The sequence below is a fragment of the Eptatretus burgeri genome, chromosome 3 (genome assembly GCF_056783735.1).
Source record: "Eptatretus burgeri isolate ZD-2024b chromosome 3, Ebu_testis_v1, whole genome shotgun sequence".
Lineage (NCBI taxonomy): Eukaryota > Metazoa > Chordata > Myxini > Myxiniformes > Myxinidae > Eptatretus > Eptatretus burgeri.
In genome coordinates this window covers 58,962,569-58,980,068 of record NC_140963.1, presented here as the reverse complement: position 1 = coordinate 58,980,068, position 17,500 = coordinate 58,962,569, and the positions used below count along the sequence as shown (strand labels likewise).

Below are 17,500 nucleotides of genomic sequence, written 5' to 3'. Positions count from 1 at the left end.
TGTATATGTATATATATATATATATATATATATATATATATATATATATATATATATATATATATATATATGTATATGTATATATATATATATATATATATGTATATACATATATAATATATATATATATATATACATATATATATATATATATATGTATATATTTATAATATATATATATATATATATATATATATATATATATATATATATATATGTTCATATATACATATCTGCATGTTTTTTTGCAAAGTTATCCAAGTACCGAGCCAATCCGGGACCCGGTAAATTTTTGCCAAAATTACCGAGCCGGTTCTGAACTGAGTTTTTGCTCCTGAGTTCAGCACTTTGGTTGAGCTCTTTTGTGAACAACAGAACTGACAACTTTAAACTTCTTCAGGTCATGAATGTAAGTTTATGGTCCAAGTGAATCCAAAACGTTACCCCCCCCCCCCCGACCCCAACTTCCTGATTTTCTGTACACTGCAACAAAGGCCTGGAAATTAAACTTATTCATCCTCGAATATTAAGAACATTAGCGGCCTGAATGTGCAAAATTTGTGTGTTAAATGAATGTTTTCTTTGAACAATTGCTGTTCTGACCAGGAGCTGTTAGGATTAGGGGTCCTCTTCATCAAAATCCTTGCATTTCTTCCAAAGGTGGATGGGGTCAGTTGGTGAGAATGGATGAGGAGGCGGAAAATCGTCCATCTTAGCAATACCATCCTTCATTAGAAGGATGCACCACCTCATTCAAAAAATAAAACATCCACGATTTGTGAGGACTTCTGAGAGGTTTTCCATTATACACCTTATTCCCTGCATTTAAGTCTGTTACGTCCATCTGAAAAGAAGGGATGAAATAGGCTAGCCATGAAATGTAGCTGTGAAATATGTTTCAGGGAGGCATGTTGACACATGCACTGTTGCAGAATGGTCCAGATTTTCGACAGCACTATGGAAAGGCAGCAGTAATTCTGCTGCAATGCACGTGACTGTTGCCTGATCATCAAGTCTAAGTATTACTGGGAGGGGAAGGCTAAAGAACACTTAGCAACAGCATCAGACATCAATGTACTGCTTTGTTCGATGCTTTATATTCCAAGAGAATGGCATTAAAGAACATGGTGTTTCACCAATTCACCTTTGTTTCTTCTGCTGCAACATATCTAAGGACGAGGATTGCTCTTTGATTTATCCACAAGCTATTCAAGCACTTGAAGGGCCATTTGACTTATCATGCCAGTGCCATGTCCTCATTTCAGCACTCCTACCAAATTCAGGTTGTATCAATTTCACATTTAACTTACAGGAAGAAATGTCATCAGTGTAAAAAGAAACAATGGCCTACCCTTTTCAAAAGATAGTGGCACCTATACCTTTCACCAAAATGTAAACAACACAATGAGCAATACATGCTAATGCACTGGGTGTTGTGCTTAAAGATGTCGCGCTACTTGCTGGCATTGCGTCAGGATTAACGTTATTAAAACTCAACAATGTCAAGCATGAAACCGAAACAAAACAGCTATTTAGCAATAAGGCGACAAAAAATTTAACCACCACGTAAAGTTTTCAAAAGCTACATACTTTCGCACCAAGAAAAAAATTACTCAAAGAATAAATAACCTGTTGGCAAAGTGCTGTTATAAAACTTTTGGTACAAAGTACATAATGCAAATACAGAAGCCATATTGTAAACGAGTTAGAATAGCCCATCTCGTCAATAATCCCACCTGATAAATTGAGACCACCAAACTCCCTGCTCAGCCCATTCGCTTTTGGACTGCTGGTAGGTGGTACACAAATGCCACTGGGAATGGCGTTAATGGAGGGGCTGGATGGTATTGCTCGAGGCGGCCGTTTGCCAGGAAACTTCACCGTAGTTCCAAGAAGGTCTATCTCTTTGCCATGTACATTTTGCATGTAATCCTGGACGAAAACATGCATCAAGTGATGGGAATGCATCTTTCACGGCTGGTATAAAAATGAGTTGGCTGCAAGCTGTGCAACATCATGACACTGGTATACAGGTCAAACCGATAACAAACAGTCTGCAACAACCCACGTAAACAACAAGCGTTTTTTGTACATACAGTATGTCAAGTCTTCTCTGCCAAACTTGCATTCAGTAAAATTAATGACATGTAAATGACAACAATGGCTTACTACTAACAACTATAAACTGAAAACCAATCAGGCCATCAAAACAACAGACTCTCGTGTGCAGAGTCAAGTGCATCATTTTGAGTTACCTTGGTTACTAAAATGTTTACAAAGCTCACAAAAGCAAAATGCAATGGGAAAATATGACAGTACCACAAACATCCCTTACATGGATGGCATGTGAAACAGTAAGCACATTGCCACCGAATCACTCGCCACATGGGCAAAATGGAAAATCCAGTGAGATATGCTCACTCGATGGGTTGGGGGATGAGGGCTTTCTTGTGGAACCTAGGGTGGTCACCAACAAGCCATCAACACTCCACCATCCAGATGCTTCCTCAGACCCAATTCATCACACACTCAGCACCTCGTCCAAATGCTGGACGCACGGCACTGTGCCGAAATGGAGCAATTAGACACCGTGAAATTAAATGCCCTCCTCATTCCTCCTTATGGAACTTTGGGTGTCTGAAAGAAAAGGTTTAAAAGTGTTTGAAAATGTTGGTTAACAAAAAGGCAGCTGAATGCAATATAGTATCCAAAACAGAAGAATCAGGAGGATCTGGACTCAAAAGCATCTTGGAACGAGATGCCATTCCCAGCAGATTAGACGATTCTAATTGCCTTGTCCATGGCCCATCATGGCATGAGGCATGAGGGAACAGCAGAAGCAGGGACGACACGCTTTCAGCAGTCGGCGAGTTACATTCAATTAGCCTCGGCAAACACGTGCCAATTAAGGTACGGCGAAAGCTAATTGAGAATGGGTTGGTGGACTGATGTTCATGGTTCGGATGGTCAAGACCAGCTCTTGCCATTTCCGTGGCAAGAGTCCAACAAAAATCAACAATCTGCCATACACTTTGGCAGTCCGGAGATACAGCAAGTGGGTTGACAATGGATGATATACGAAGGAGATGAATGGCTTACGTGCAGGCTGGGGTGATAAGTCAACGTTCCATTGTCACAAAGGGTAACGTATTTCTTCTTCCATTCTTTGTTCAGAGACTTGCCACTTCGTTTTAACAAGATACCCTGGAGAAGGTTGTTGAGGGGGAGGAAAAAAAAAAAGGTTACAGATGATGACCCCTCAAAAGGAGAGGGAAAAAAAGGCGAATGGAAGGCAGCCTCCCGTTTCTACTTAATGATGCGAGAAATCAAACAGTGCAGATTGCATGAATGGATGTGTGGCCAGTTACAGAGGCAGACCTTTAAATGCTCTTCAAAATGAACACAGTGCAAATAGAGGTGAAGAGGTCAAATCTGCTTGGATGAGGCTGGAACCAAAAAGTTTTGGATATTATTTTGCCATGTTAGCAAGACTTGCGTAAATAAAGAATAGTATGGACATTAGAGCACATAGTTACAAATCTGGGTAAATCATTAGGTTTGTTAAGTGTGCGTCGTTTTGCAGAGGTATAGAAGGTACATAGTCAGTCAGAGCACTTTTGAAAAACAGGAGAACTCCCCACCACTCCCCCCCCCCACACAAACATTTAGCAGGAAATAAGCACCGATTGTACTTACAATAGTAATTTTATAGTGAAAATAAACAAACAAACAAGCAAACAAACAAAATTGAAAGAAGTTCATAACATTGTTTGAAAAGCGAATAAAACACCAAAGTACTGCAGCTCTGACACAATTAATTATTCCACTTGGTTTTAAAGGCAAAGGCCCCTTGCTTGATATATTTCATCAGAAGAACAGAACTGACATACCAATTTAACAATGCAATACTAACTTAATGGAATAAAATTGATCCAAAGTTATTGCCGATACGTCTTGGTGAACAAGCGGCATCCCTCCAAAGATTACATTTGTGGATAATAATGTAACCTGTGGAAAAAGTTCCAAGGGTAATCCCACAAGATGCATCATCAAACATACCAAACACCTATAATTGACAAACTTTAGATGCCATAAGCAGAACTGCAAGACATTGTTCATTATGTTTAATGAGAGAGAGATAGAGATAGAGATAGAGATAGAGATAGAGATAGAGATAGAGATAGAGATAGAGACAGAGATAGAGATAGAGATAGAGACAGACACAGCAAGAGAGAGAAACAGCGAGAGAGAGAGAAACAGCGAGAGAGAGAGAAACAGCGAGAGAGAGAAACAGCGAGAGAGAGAGAGAGAAACAGCGAGAGAGAGAGAGAGAGAGAGAGAGAGAGAGAGAGAGAGAGAGAGAGAGAGAGAGAGAGAGAGAGAATGAGAGAGAGAGACATACAGACAGAGAGAAAGAGAGAGAAAGGGAGAGCGAGAGCGAGAGAGAGAGAAACAGCGAGAGAGAGCGAGAGAGAGAGGGAGAGCGAGAGAGCGAGAGAGCGAGAGAGCGAGAGAGCGAGAGAGCGAGAGAGCGAGAGAGCGAGAGAGCGAGAGAGCGAGAGAGCGAGAGAGCGAGAGAGCGAGAGAGCGAGAGAGCGAGAGAGCGAGAGAGCGAGAGAGCGAGAGAGAGAGAGAGAGAGAGAGAGAGAGAGAGAGAGAGAGAGAGAGAGAGACACAGCGAGAGAGAGAAACAGCGAGAGAAACAGCGAGAGAGAGAGAAACAGCGAGAGAGAGCGAGAGAGAGAGGGCGAGAGAGAGCGCGAGAGAGAGCGCGAGGAGAGCGAGAGAGATGGAGATGGAGATGGAGATGGAGATGGAGATGGAGATGGAGATGGAGATGGAGATGGAGATGGAGATGGAGATGGAGATGGAGATGGAGATGGAGATGGAGATGGAGATGGAGATGGAGATGGAGATGGAGATGGAGATGGAGATGGAGATGGAGATGGAGATGGAGATGGAGATGGAGATGGAGATGGAGATGGAGATGGAGATGGAGATGGAGATGGAGATGGAGATGGAGATGGAGATGGAGATGGAGATGGATATGGATATGGAGATGGAGATGGAGATGGAGATGGAGATGGAGATGGAGATGGAGATGGAGATGGAGATGGAGATGGAGATGGAGATGGAGATGGAGATGAGATGGAGATGGAGATGGAGATGGAGATGGAGATGGAGATGGAGATGGAGATGGAGATGGAGATGGAGATGGAGATGGAGATGGAGATGGAGATGGAGATGGAGATGGAGATGGAGATGGAGATGGAGATGGAGATGGAGATGGAGATGGAGATGGAGATGGAGATGGAGATGGAGATGGAGATGGAGATGGAGATGGAGATGGAGATGGAGATGGAGATGGAGATGGAGATGGAGATGGAGATGGAGATGGAGATGGAGATGGAGATGGAGATGGAGATGGAGATGGAGATGGAGATGGAGATGGAGATGGAGATGGAGATGGAGATGGAGATGGAGAATGAGATGGAGATGGAGATGGAGATGGAGATGGAGATGGAGATGGAGATGGAGATGGAGATGGAGATGGAGATGGAGATGGAGATGGAGATGGAGATGGAGATGGAGATGGAGATGGAGATGGAGATGGAGATGGAGATGGAGATGGAGATGGAGATGGAGATGGAGATGGAGATGGAGATGGAGATGGAGATGGAGATGGAGATGGAGATGGAGATGGAGATGGAGATGGAGATGGAGATGGAGATGGAGATGGAGATGGAGATGGAGATGGAGATGGAGATGGAGATGGAGATGGAGATGGAGATGGAGATGGAGATGGAGATGGAGATGGATCACGAGCACGAGATGGAGATGGAGATGGAGATGGAGATGGAGATGGAGATGGAGATGGAGATGGAGATGGAGATGGAGATGGAGATGGAGATGGAGATGGAGATGGAGATGGAGATGGAGATGGAGATGGAGATGGAGATGGAGATGGAGATGGAGATGGAGATGGAGATGGAGATGGAGATGGAGATGGAGATGGAGATGGAGATGGAGATGGAGATGGAGATGGAGATGGAGATGGAGATGGAGATGGAGATGGAGATGGAGATGGAGATGGAGATGGAGATAGAGATAGAGATACAGATAGAGATACAGATAGAGATACAGATAGACATAGAGAGGTAATATATATATATATATATATATATATATATATATATATATATATATATATATATATATATATATATATATATATATATATATATATAAAACCATGAAGATGAAAACTGCTTCTCATTCTTTTTAAAACTATGGAATAACCCTGGTGAGAAAACACAGCCCAAGGAACAACTCGAAGCAGCAAAGAGCAAAATGGGAAGCAGGATTAGAGATCAATTATTTAGTAGATTGATACATGTAAGTTTTTTCCAAGACTGCATTAATCTCAAGTGTCGTTATTTGCTGAGAGATTGGTGTGAAGTTCAGTTGTATCTGAATGCAGACCCAAATTGAATGGCTTGGTGTGATATGGCTTAAATCCCTCACACTGTGTGCCTGCACCAAAGTTTATGCATCATAAAGCTTGATGCTTAAATATATCAATCAAAAAAGGCTTTCCTTGAAATGTGCCAAAAAGCTGGCCATTCATGTGGACTACCACATGAACCCCAGGGAAGTGTACCCTCATCACTCCAACCCACCAGATCCTTTACTGTCCCTACAGCTCGAAGGGTAGCAGAAACTACAGACTTAAAGGGTTCATTATTGCTCAACCTCCTGGGAGTACAATGACATCAGTCATAAATGGCACACACAGAGACAAAATCTATTTGCTTCATTTTCTTCAACCCCACTGTTCACAGTTGGTAACCCCAGACAAACCTGCAAAACAGCTGCCAAACGATCAAACCCCGATGCTGCAACCCTACCCCTTGCCCCCTTCTGTGATCCCCTTTTTACATCATTTACCACCATTACGGTGACAAAACGTGCGCAATTAAGCCGTTGGGGCGCGTGCGCATCGCATTACGGCATGATTAATTCCAACCATCAAACCCACCATGGAGACACGAGGATGGAGGTGCCGCGGGGTGAGAGGGAGGTAAAGGGGTGGATGTGGAGGAGTGGGGAAAGGAAGAAGGAAAAAAAATACATGCAGTGGCATGTCTCTCAAGCTTCAAACTGCAATTTCCCCAAATATCCCTCATCCGTGCCCTTTTCCTGGCTATTATGTCCCTGTGTGTCAAATTTGTTTATCCACAGTGGAAACTAGGACTCTTTAACAAAGATGGTCACGATCCGAGAGATGAGCCAACTCTTCGACTGCACAAAATATAAATTGCTTTAATATTTGGTCAAACACTTCCATATTTGTCACATCAAGTAGTAAAGAGGCACACCAACAATTCAGTGGTAAATTATATTGCCATTTAAAATGAGAATTCATCCAATATTTGGATATACTAAATCAGAAAAATAATGACAAGATCACAAACAAGCAATGTAAATTTTAGAAGAAATCAAGTTACGTAACGTCAAAGAGCCCACATAATTCCAGTTAGCATCATGCTGATCCTATGGATCATACTTGTACGTACCAGCACCAATTTCGACTTGCAAGATCAAATTTATTTGGCGACAATGAGGCCGAGATAAACAAAGCATTTATATAGATGAGTTTATGCATAGCACAAGATCATTTGCAACCTTTCAACACACCTGCTTTACGGGAATCTCCCTGCCGCTGCCGATGCTATCAGATTTCCCCTCAAGGCTCTTCTTGTCCGAGTCACTGCCCTTTCGAGACTGCAAGGTGCAGAGTAAAGGGAGTCGCAAATAAATTGCATATGGTCATCATTTTGATGTCATGGAGAGCAATGAAAACTTTCACAGTGAGATATCAAACTGAGATTGCACAAGAAGCTTTGAAATAAACAGCACTGGGCTGAATGCCCTCAATTTATAAGCAAAAAGTGATGTTTCCTTTTACAATTTACATGAATTGCCATGACAGTGTTTCTTCGAATACTTTTTACACTTGCATGGTCAACCAAAGGATGTGTAATGAATAAAGAAAAGTCATCATACATGCAAAGAAAAAACAAAATGGTAAAAGTGTGCTTTGATGCAGAAACGTGAGGAAAATTTGCTTTGCTATTTAAACCATCAATCAAATCAAACTATTCCATCTCAAAGAGTAAAATCACAAAGTGTGTGTGTATGTATGTATGTATGTATGTATGTATGTATGTATATATATATATATATATATATATATATATATATATATATATATATATATATATGTATATGTATATATATATATATATAAATATATATATATATATATATATATATATATATATATATATATATATATATATATATATATATATATATATATATATACTAGCAGGGATACCCATGCTCCACACGAGAATCCTGTGGATGAAGGTGGATCTGAAGGAGTATATGTCAGAGTTAATTGCGAAATTGTAGAGGCTGCCACCACTATTTTATTTTTTTCATCACCACGACAATATTATATTTTCCCTGCCATGTTTTATATGCAGAAGACTCGAGTTCAAAAATGTTAAGATTTATTGGCACATCAGATAAAAAACCATAATGCCTCAACAATGTGAGGCTGGTTTCATGTCATCATTTGTGACTTAATTTATACGTCGGGCATAACCCAGCCTGGCCCAGCGTATTTGATTTATTTACATCTGTTATCCTGATAACGTCAAAATTATAACCGTTCTTGAAGTAAAAATTGGGACACGTGTATTATGAAACGGCATCAGCCTGGTGTTGGCGCAGTGGTTAGGGCAGTAGCTTGGAATCCAAAAGGTCCTGAGTTCAAGCCCCGTTGGGCCACTGAATTAATACACCAGGGGGTTGAATCAGCCTGTCATCCTTCCGAGGTCGGCGAAATGAGTACCAGTGTACTGGGCCGGTGTATACCCGGTTAAAATAGGTGTACCATATCCCTGTATTTTAAGAGGCGACCAGGGTTGCGTCAGGAAGGGCATCCGGCGTAAAACATGTGCCAAATCACTATGCGGATCATACGGATGATCCACTGTGGCGACCCGAACGGGAGCAGCCAAAAGAAGAAGAAGAAGTATTATGAAACAGCATTCCTCTGAACGCCTCTGTCGCTGTTGCCGTGCGCGTGCAGTTCGAGAATTTAAATTTGTTCGTTTTCGCAGTGGCATAATGTTTTGGGTTTCTAAGCTCTTATAACAGGAGGAGAATATGTATGTTTAAAAACTCAACGAATACGAACATTTTGTATTTCAAAAAACCCTAGCGTTTTTAACCATGAAGCCTTTGTTACGATTAATACGCCGGCGCACTTTTCGAAAGCCCTTTTTTTTAATGGAATTTTTTTATTTTTAATATATATATATATATATATTCATTTTTATGGAAAGCCACTTAGTGCATCCTGGAGCTGAATGTTAGATCTATATGTGTGTAAAGTTTCATCAAGATCGGTTCACTGGTCTAGGAGCTTATTGGTTACAAACAAAGAGACAGACAGACAAACAGACAGAAGGACTGCCATTTATCTAGTCGATGTGTGTGTATGTATATATATATATATATATATATATATATATATATATATATATATATATATATATATATATATATACATATATATATAATAATCATCAATATTAATATTTCGGCAGGCCACTTTCTTTGTTCCACCATCAGATTTTTCTTACTGCATGAAATGAAACAAGATTTGGCACATATATTAATGATATTATTGTCTTCCTTAAGAGGCCCCTCAAAATTCGTTTTGATGCATTTTCACAAACTCCAACCGATTCCATTCAAATTCGGTACGATTATGGCTTTTGGTCCAACTTAGGTCATTGGCCATAAATTTTCTCCATAACACTTCCGATATTTGAAAAAAAAATCGATAAATCGATATCCCTCATGGGATTTTCCATTCAAATCCACTCAAGTTTAAGGCCTTGAGGGGGACGCAAATTTCCACTTTTCCCCGGGCACTGTTTACCTCCGCTACGCCAAGCTGTTAGGGTTAGGGTTAGGGTTTGGGTTGGTGTTAGTGCTAGTGTTAGGGTTAGGGTTAGCTACCCTAACACTAACCCTCACCCAAACAGCTAACCCTAACCCTAACAGCTAACCATAACACTAACAGCTAACCATAACACTAACAGCTAACCCTAACACTAACAGCTAACCCTAACCCTAACCGCTAACCAGGAAATTTGCAAGAAAGCCCGGGCAACGCCAGGCTTTATTGCGAGCCCGAGCAACGCCGGGCTTTACTACTAGTATACTAATAAAAGCAATGTGTGTCTCCTCCATAATTCCAAAAAAACAAGAAGCCTGAAACTTTGCACACATACTAAGGGAACTCCAAGGAAGAGTAAGAGTGAAAATTGGGTGTTTGAGTTGACTAAAACACCCCTTTTGAAGCTAATTAACGCCCATATTTAATATATCCTTCATGAGGCGATCCTCGGCCACCTCGCTCTCTGGGGTTTGAAGGCATTTCCTGGGTAACCTCACTGGTGTCTGAAGTCGCCATGTTTTTTGGGCTGCTCAACCATGCCTTGACTTGGAACAGGCCGCAACAATTTCTTAATGATAAAGTTATTTTTCCACTTTCCTCACTCATATTATTAGCTAAGTTATAGCCATTCATCGGCCTGTTCATCATAGCTACAAATCGCTGTATACATCGCTTTTGTCAGTACTATAGTTTTCAAATTAGGAGCTTGGAGCGATTTCATGCATTATACGATGCGATTTTCTATGATGTACTCTCACGGACTATTTAAAGTATATCATCGAAATATTATTTTGCTTTTGAGGATCGGATATCGTCGGGACTAAATAAGTGTCGAAATCTGTTGTGAAATCTGATAATTTAAAGAAATAACGAATCATATAACTTAGCCGATATGCCTATTTAATTAAAGTCAGCAAGGCTATGTTCCCTCCTTCTCCATACATAAACAAGAAAATTTGAAATTTCCAAAGCATTAAACTTATTTCTTTCTACTGTTTGGAGAATTATATTGAGTGAACAAAGAAAAAATTAGAAACATGCAAAACTTAACGAGCTTCATTGAGCTAAATGAGTAAATGACTCATTGAGCCTATCCATTGCGTCTGCCAGATCTGTGTCTGTATTTTCGGAAGGTTCGCGAGGTTCTCGACAGGGAATGAAAGCAAATCTGGTAAAAAAAAAAATTAAAAAATGAAGGTTTCAAAATTTTTTTACATTTGCGTAGATACCAAATCGATGTACCAAGTAACACGTGCACAGATGAGTAGGTAAAATGGCTGATTTGTTATTATTTCATGAACTGCTGCTTGCACGGAAAACACCGGCTTTAAAGTTAAAGGGATCCTTCATGGAATGCAGCGACGGCCTGGCCAAACGTTCCTCACCAACCATCGAATTGGAGTGCTTGAATGAGGGCTTAAGCCACATGCTGAGCACCCCTTGTCGATAGTGGTACCGTGCAACTGTTGTGGGGCCGGGTCTCGGTGAGGAGCACGACCACGAGGGGGAGCAGTAGAGTGACACACATGGTCAGTGACACACATGTAGAGTAGAGTGACACACATGGCTCTACCGAACACCCGGAATTTAGGTCGTACCTTTCAGATAAATCCGAAAGGTCATGGGTCCCTTATCAGACCGAAGATCGCCAATAGGTCAACCACATGGGGTAGGGTCAATTGCCAATTTCAATATACCTAAATACCAATGTGGTCAAACTACTGGGGAAATTCAACCTCGGCAGGCTCTGCGCGATCCGGGCCGTTTCCGGGTCGGATCCGAGTCGTACCCCGAGCGGAGAGTACCAGAACCCTGCCGGCCAATTGCACGATGAGGAAACAATGAGGACTCCTAATTCCCGTTTGCAGCGCGGAAAACCAATTATAGAAATGACAAAGAACGAGCTGCTACTTTCAACAAAAGGGATATTTATTTACAATAGGCAGGGAGACACAGAGCAGAGTTATCCGAATAAGCAATGCAAATAATGTACAACAAAAAAAGCACTTAACAATTCTACTTAACAGACAGGGCCCACAGACACACACACGCACACGCACGCGCACACACACACAGACACACACACACACACACACACACACACACACACACACACACACACACACACACACACACACACACACACACCCACACCCAGAAAGAGATGGACCTTGAGGTCTTTATTGCCCCTTCAGCTAAGGAGGGAAGACGACCTGAGGGAAGAGAACGTGCTGGTTACCTGGCCGCGGTCGCACGGCTCGACGTCCGCACCTTCCCGGAGCACCAGTCGCCAAAGAACGGACCAGGGCAGCCGAACCCAGAGGAGGCGAGACGAGGTGATCTCCCGTGATGAGATGGTCGACCGCTTATCATAATCTGCCAGACGAGACGCCTAGGATGCGCGCGATGCAGTCAGCCGCAGAACCAGAAAGAAGTGCGCTCGAGCAGACGGGACGCAATCATTAATTCTTTCTTCTGTCCTTCGGGGTGCGGTCCGCTCCCCCTTGGCCTGCTCTCATTGGGTGGACTGCGTGTCGCGGCTCCGCCTTCTTGCAAAGGACCGCCCTGGCTTTTAGTCCGCTCCTCGCCCATTGGGAGGAAAATGATGCATACCGTTATTTGGCGCGCAGCCAGAACGAAATGCATCGTGACCATATTCAGAGTGAAATCCACACCGCCTGGGATATGGAATTCCGCCCACGCACACGCCCGCATGCTGGCGAGCGCACAAAGAATTCCGCGAGCAGAATGTTGTTGTTGTAAAAGTGAAGATGGGCGTTGTTATCGTTGTTGTTGGTGATGTAAAAATCCTATCTACAAAATAACTGTGCAGCGCACGTACACTTAATCACCCATTAAACAGAGGACACGACCCTACCAAGAAACACTCACTTACCGATATAACTGTTCTACAAGGACCTGAATGTTGAGTGCTCATGGCTGCCAAATTCGTAACACTACATCATTCTGAGCAAATCATTCACTCACTATGGACGCTTTTGCCATGCCACATCAACCTGAGCGAGTGGTTCGTGCTCCGTCAGCCTGAGCGAGTGGTCCGTGCTCCGTCACCCTGAGCAAGTGGTCCGTGCTCCGTCACCCTGAGACAGTGGTCCGTGCTCCGTCACCCTGAGCCAGTGGTCCGTGCTCCGTCACCCTGAGCCAGTGGTCCGTGCTCCGTCACCCTGAGCCAGTGGTCCGTGCTCCGTCACCCTGAGCCAGTGGTCCGTGCTCCGTCACCCTGAGCCAGTGGTCCGTGCTCCGTCACCCTGAGCCAGTGGTCCGTGCTCCGTCACCCTGAGCCAGTGGTCCGTGCTCCGTCACCCTGAGCCAGTGGTCCGTGCTCCGTCACCCTGAGCCAGTGGTCCGTGCTCCGTCACCCTGAGCCAGTGGTCCGTGCTCCGTCACCCTGAGCCAGTGGTCCGTGCTCCGTCACCCTGAGCCAGTGGTCCGTGCTCAGTCACCCTGAGCCAGTGGTCCGTGCTCCGTCACACTGAGCCAGTGGTCCGTGCTCCGTCACACTGAGCCAGTGGTCCGTGCTCCGTCACCCTGAGCCAGTGGTCCGTGCTCCGTCACCCTGAGCCAGTGGTCCGTGCTGCGTCACCCTGAGCCAGTGGTCCGTGCTCCGTCACCCTGAGCCAGTGGTCCGTGCTCCGTCACCCTGAGCCAGTGGTCCGTGCTCCGTCACCCTGAGCCAGTGGTCCGTGCTCAGTCACCCTGAGCCAGTGGTCCGTGCTCAGTCACCCTGAGCCAGTGGTCCGTGCTCCGTCACCCTGAGCCAGTGGTCCGTGCTCCGTCACCCTGAGCCAGTGGTCCGTGCTCCGTCACCCTGAGCCAGTGGTCCGTGCTCCGTCACCCTGAGCCAGTGGTCCGTGCTCCGTCACCCTGAGCCAGTGGTCCGTGCTCCATCACCCTGAGCCAGTGGTCCTTGCTCCGTCATCCTGAGATAGTGGTTCATGCTCCGTCACCAGGAGCCAGTGGTAAGTGCTCCGTCACACAAAGCCAATGGTTCGTGCTCCGTCACCCTGAGGGGACCTGACCATGTGTGTCAGGTCAGGTCAGATTAGATCTGTGACTTGCTACAGGTACCATGTAAACCAGTGCGAACCTTTTCCATGGTCGGGTTGTCGACGACTAAACCATCTCCCCCACCAAGTTTCTTGGTGAGAAGGGTGTATGATTATGGACGCAGGGTAGGATGAAGAAGAAAACCTGACAAAGGGCAGAGGAACTCACTGTGAGGCAACGTCCATCCATATCTCGTGCCCAACAGTGTCTGTGGATGTCCTTCTGCAGTTAGGTTAATTTTATTATGAGGTTGGTGGCAGGATTTGCACTCCATCCATCCAATGGGACCATACTCTGTGCAGAGCGCTGGTGCTTCTTAAGCAGACTCCTTGGCTATTGGGCACAATCCTGGACGGATCTCCACTCCGACACAGTATACCAGCATGCTGGCACACATTTTGCTGACCTCGGAAGGATGACAGGTCGAGTTAACCCCACCTGGTATTAATTCAACAGCTGAGCGGGATTTGAAATCAGGACCCTCGGATCCCAAGCCCACTACCCTAACCATTAAGCCAACACCAGGCATTGCACTACAGCCACTGGAAAACCCTTCATTCGAGAAAACATTCCAAAAGCATGAAAAAAAATCTGAAAACCCACTCCGTGGGAGTACCTCTTGTGCGGCTGCCCTTCGCAGGGCAGCTCACCAGACGACGGGATTGGGGCAAAGCCTTCGGGACCCCTAATCTTTGATGATAGGAGGGAAACATTGGGTAAACTTCCCGAGTCAGATTGAGGTAGTGTGTGTCGGGGTGGTGCTGAAGTGTCGTCCACCAGACGGCGTCTCCTTGGTTTAACCTGAGGCGGTCCTTTCGGGTGGGTGCCTGGAATGTCCTATCCCTAAGAGAGGATGATCACCTGTCTCTGTTGTCACCTGAGCTCAAGCGTTTGGACATCGGTATTGCAGCACTCTCTGAGGTTCGGAGACCACATTGTGGCGATATCATGGCGGGTGGTTGCAATTACTATTGGTATGGTCGCTCTGATGGTGACCATGCCCAAGGAGTTGCTGTTGCTGTGTCCAAGAAGCTGACTCCAATGATAATTGAGGTAACACCGGTCAACGAGCGTATTATGAGACGAAGGATTCGTCACTCCTCGGGTGTCATTTCCCTTGTCTCTGTATATGCTGCGACTGAGGCGAGTGATCTCACTATGAAGAACGCATTTTATGCCACGCTCGAATCAGTGCCCCAGGCGAGATACTCCTCTCATCTTGGGGGATTTCAATGCATCGACTGGAACTGATAGGGCTGGTTATGAGACATGTGTTGGTCCCCATGAGTGTAGAACTGTGAACCAGATTAGCACTAAGTTCCTTGGCTCTGCAAGTAGTCATTGACTGGGGGTGGCTGGTTCATGGTTTCAGCACCTCCAGGCTCATTGCTGGACTTGGAATTCCAACGCTGGTGGTGTGGCAAAGGAGATTGATCATGTGCTCGTTGATGGTCGCTGGAGGATGATCCAGAACTGCAGGGTCTGCCGGAGTGCTCAGTCCTCAATGCTGACCACCGGCTTGTTGCAGCAACTCTGAAGTTGCAGCTTAAATCCAGGAGAATGGTCCCATCCCAGCCGTGGCTGGATGTTGGCAAGCTTAAGAATGAGAGAGTAGCTGAGGAGTTTGCGAACAGGCTGAGTGGGGATTTGGGGGGTCTGGGTGCTTTTGGGGATCCTGAAAAGTTGTGGAGTGCCTTCAAGACACTCATCCTTGAAGTTGCCATTAGATATCCTGGAACTCACCAAAGGGTGAAGAAGAATTTTGTCTCTCAAGGGACAATGGATACCATTGACCAGAGTTGCAGGGCCAGGCTGAATGGTAGAGTTGAGCTGTTCAGGGAACTGAGGTGTAAAACTGTTCGTGCACTTTGGGTGGACAAGGATTGGTCTGGTCTGCCATTCAGTCCACTTGTCCACTTAGGGTGGACACTGGACAATGATTGATGTGCGAGGAATCTGTGAGGGGGCAGAGCATCACCTGTGGTCAAGTGATTCTCGCCCGACATACAGGGGAATTTGCGCATTGCGTTCCTCCAAGCCCACCCCTCGGTGTACTGCAGTTAGAGCAGAGGGAGGTGGCTCTTGACAGAGGAGTCTAAAGTGAAGGCCCGCTGGGTCGATTACTTTGAGCAGCTGTATCAGGCTGATGCACCAGCTGTATCAGCCTGATGATAAACATTCCGAGGCCGGAAGCCCGCTGTCTGGAAGCCGTGGCGCCAGCGCCAGACTCGATTGACCTTGGATGGGGGCGCTGAACAGCGCCGCTGGCTGGACGCACCCAATGCTCCACAACAACCCACGCACCACAATCAGTTGAGATGCCAATGCCCGTCTAAACGGCCTTGAGCGAACACAGAGAGCTGCGCCCGCAACCAGAGGTGGGGGTAACGCCGACCAGCGCACCAGTCCTGGCTCCGAGTCGATCTCCGAGACCCACACGGCAGTTAGACGGTAGCAATTCCATTTAAACCACACTTCAACCATAGGCTCGTTATAAATCACTACGAACATCATTTGAAGCATTGCAAACTCATTTTTCCGTACAGCGCGTTCTTTCGACCAAATCCCTGCACATGACAAAGCAACTACCCGCGGCCCGGGGCAATGGAAGGCCAACCCAACCTTTTTATTCGCCACCACCGCTCCCAAAGCCACCACCTCACATTGGCCATACTGCAAAACCCATCGATTGATCTCCGCCAAACCCACTCTCACACAGGAACTGTTGGCATTTATTTCAACAACGCTAAACTGCATCACTAGAGCAAGGAAAAACAAATATGCAATGAACAGCAACCCACAACCCACATCACGAGTCCGCCTCTTGGTTGTTGCTTCGATGTTGTGACTCGCGACTTCCTTTAACGCCACGGGCTCGCTGCAGCTCGCCATCGAAGCTGCCTGAACAACACCGGCGCGCATTGCCCCACGAACGCTGCCGAAGCGCGGGAACTCATCGCGAGAGCTGATACGGCTCCTGCTGCTCCCGAACCGCACATCACCGCTGCAGGCAGCAACGAACGGCCGCTCCTGTTGCATCGACGCGGCTCCCGCCGCCAGAACCTCGCCCTCGGTATCCGACGAAAGCATCGAAGAGAGCACCGGCACACCTGGAGGTACGAACTGGAGATCCAGCCCAAGGTGCGCCAGCCAGTCCCGACCCAAAAGGGCGGGCCCCTCCCCTCGCACCACGAACACCGAGAGCCGGGCGCGTCGACCTCGGTAACGCACTGAGACGTCGGCCCTCGCAAGCGGTGCAATCGCTTCACCGGTGTACGTGTACAGCGACAAAGCCGTCCCGACTAGGCGAACACCGCGAAGACCACAAGTCGCCAGCTCGCCCATGACCGACACTGCAGCTCCGGTGTCCACGCAAAACACGGTCGGCTC

The 17,500-nt window shown here is 45.6% G+C and overlaps 1 protein-coding gene across 8 annotated transcripts in view; it reads right to left on the bottom strand.

Annotated features, from left to right (window-relative positions):
- Window positions 1–17,500, bottom strand: part of LOC147029991 (arf-GAP with GTPase, ANK repeat and PH domain-containing protein 1-like) — a 459,947-nt gene that overhangs the window by 248,014 nt on the left and 194,433 nt on the right. For all 8 annotated transcript variants that reach the window (XM_085873585.1, XM_085873584.1, XM_085873587.1 and 5 more), the window contains 3 exons: window positions 7,699–7,785; window positions 3,100–3,204; window positions 1,737–1,932 (listed from right to left, as the gene is read on the bottom strand). In XM_085873585.1, the coding sequence (XP_085729711.1) occupies window positions 1,737–1,932; window positions 3,100–3,204; window positions 7,699–7,785 (388 nt within the window). The remainder of the gene's footprint in view (window positions 1–1,736; window positions 1,933–3,099; window positions 3,205–7,698; window positions 7,786–17,500) is intronic.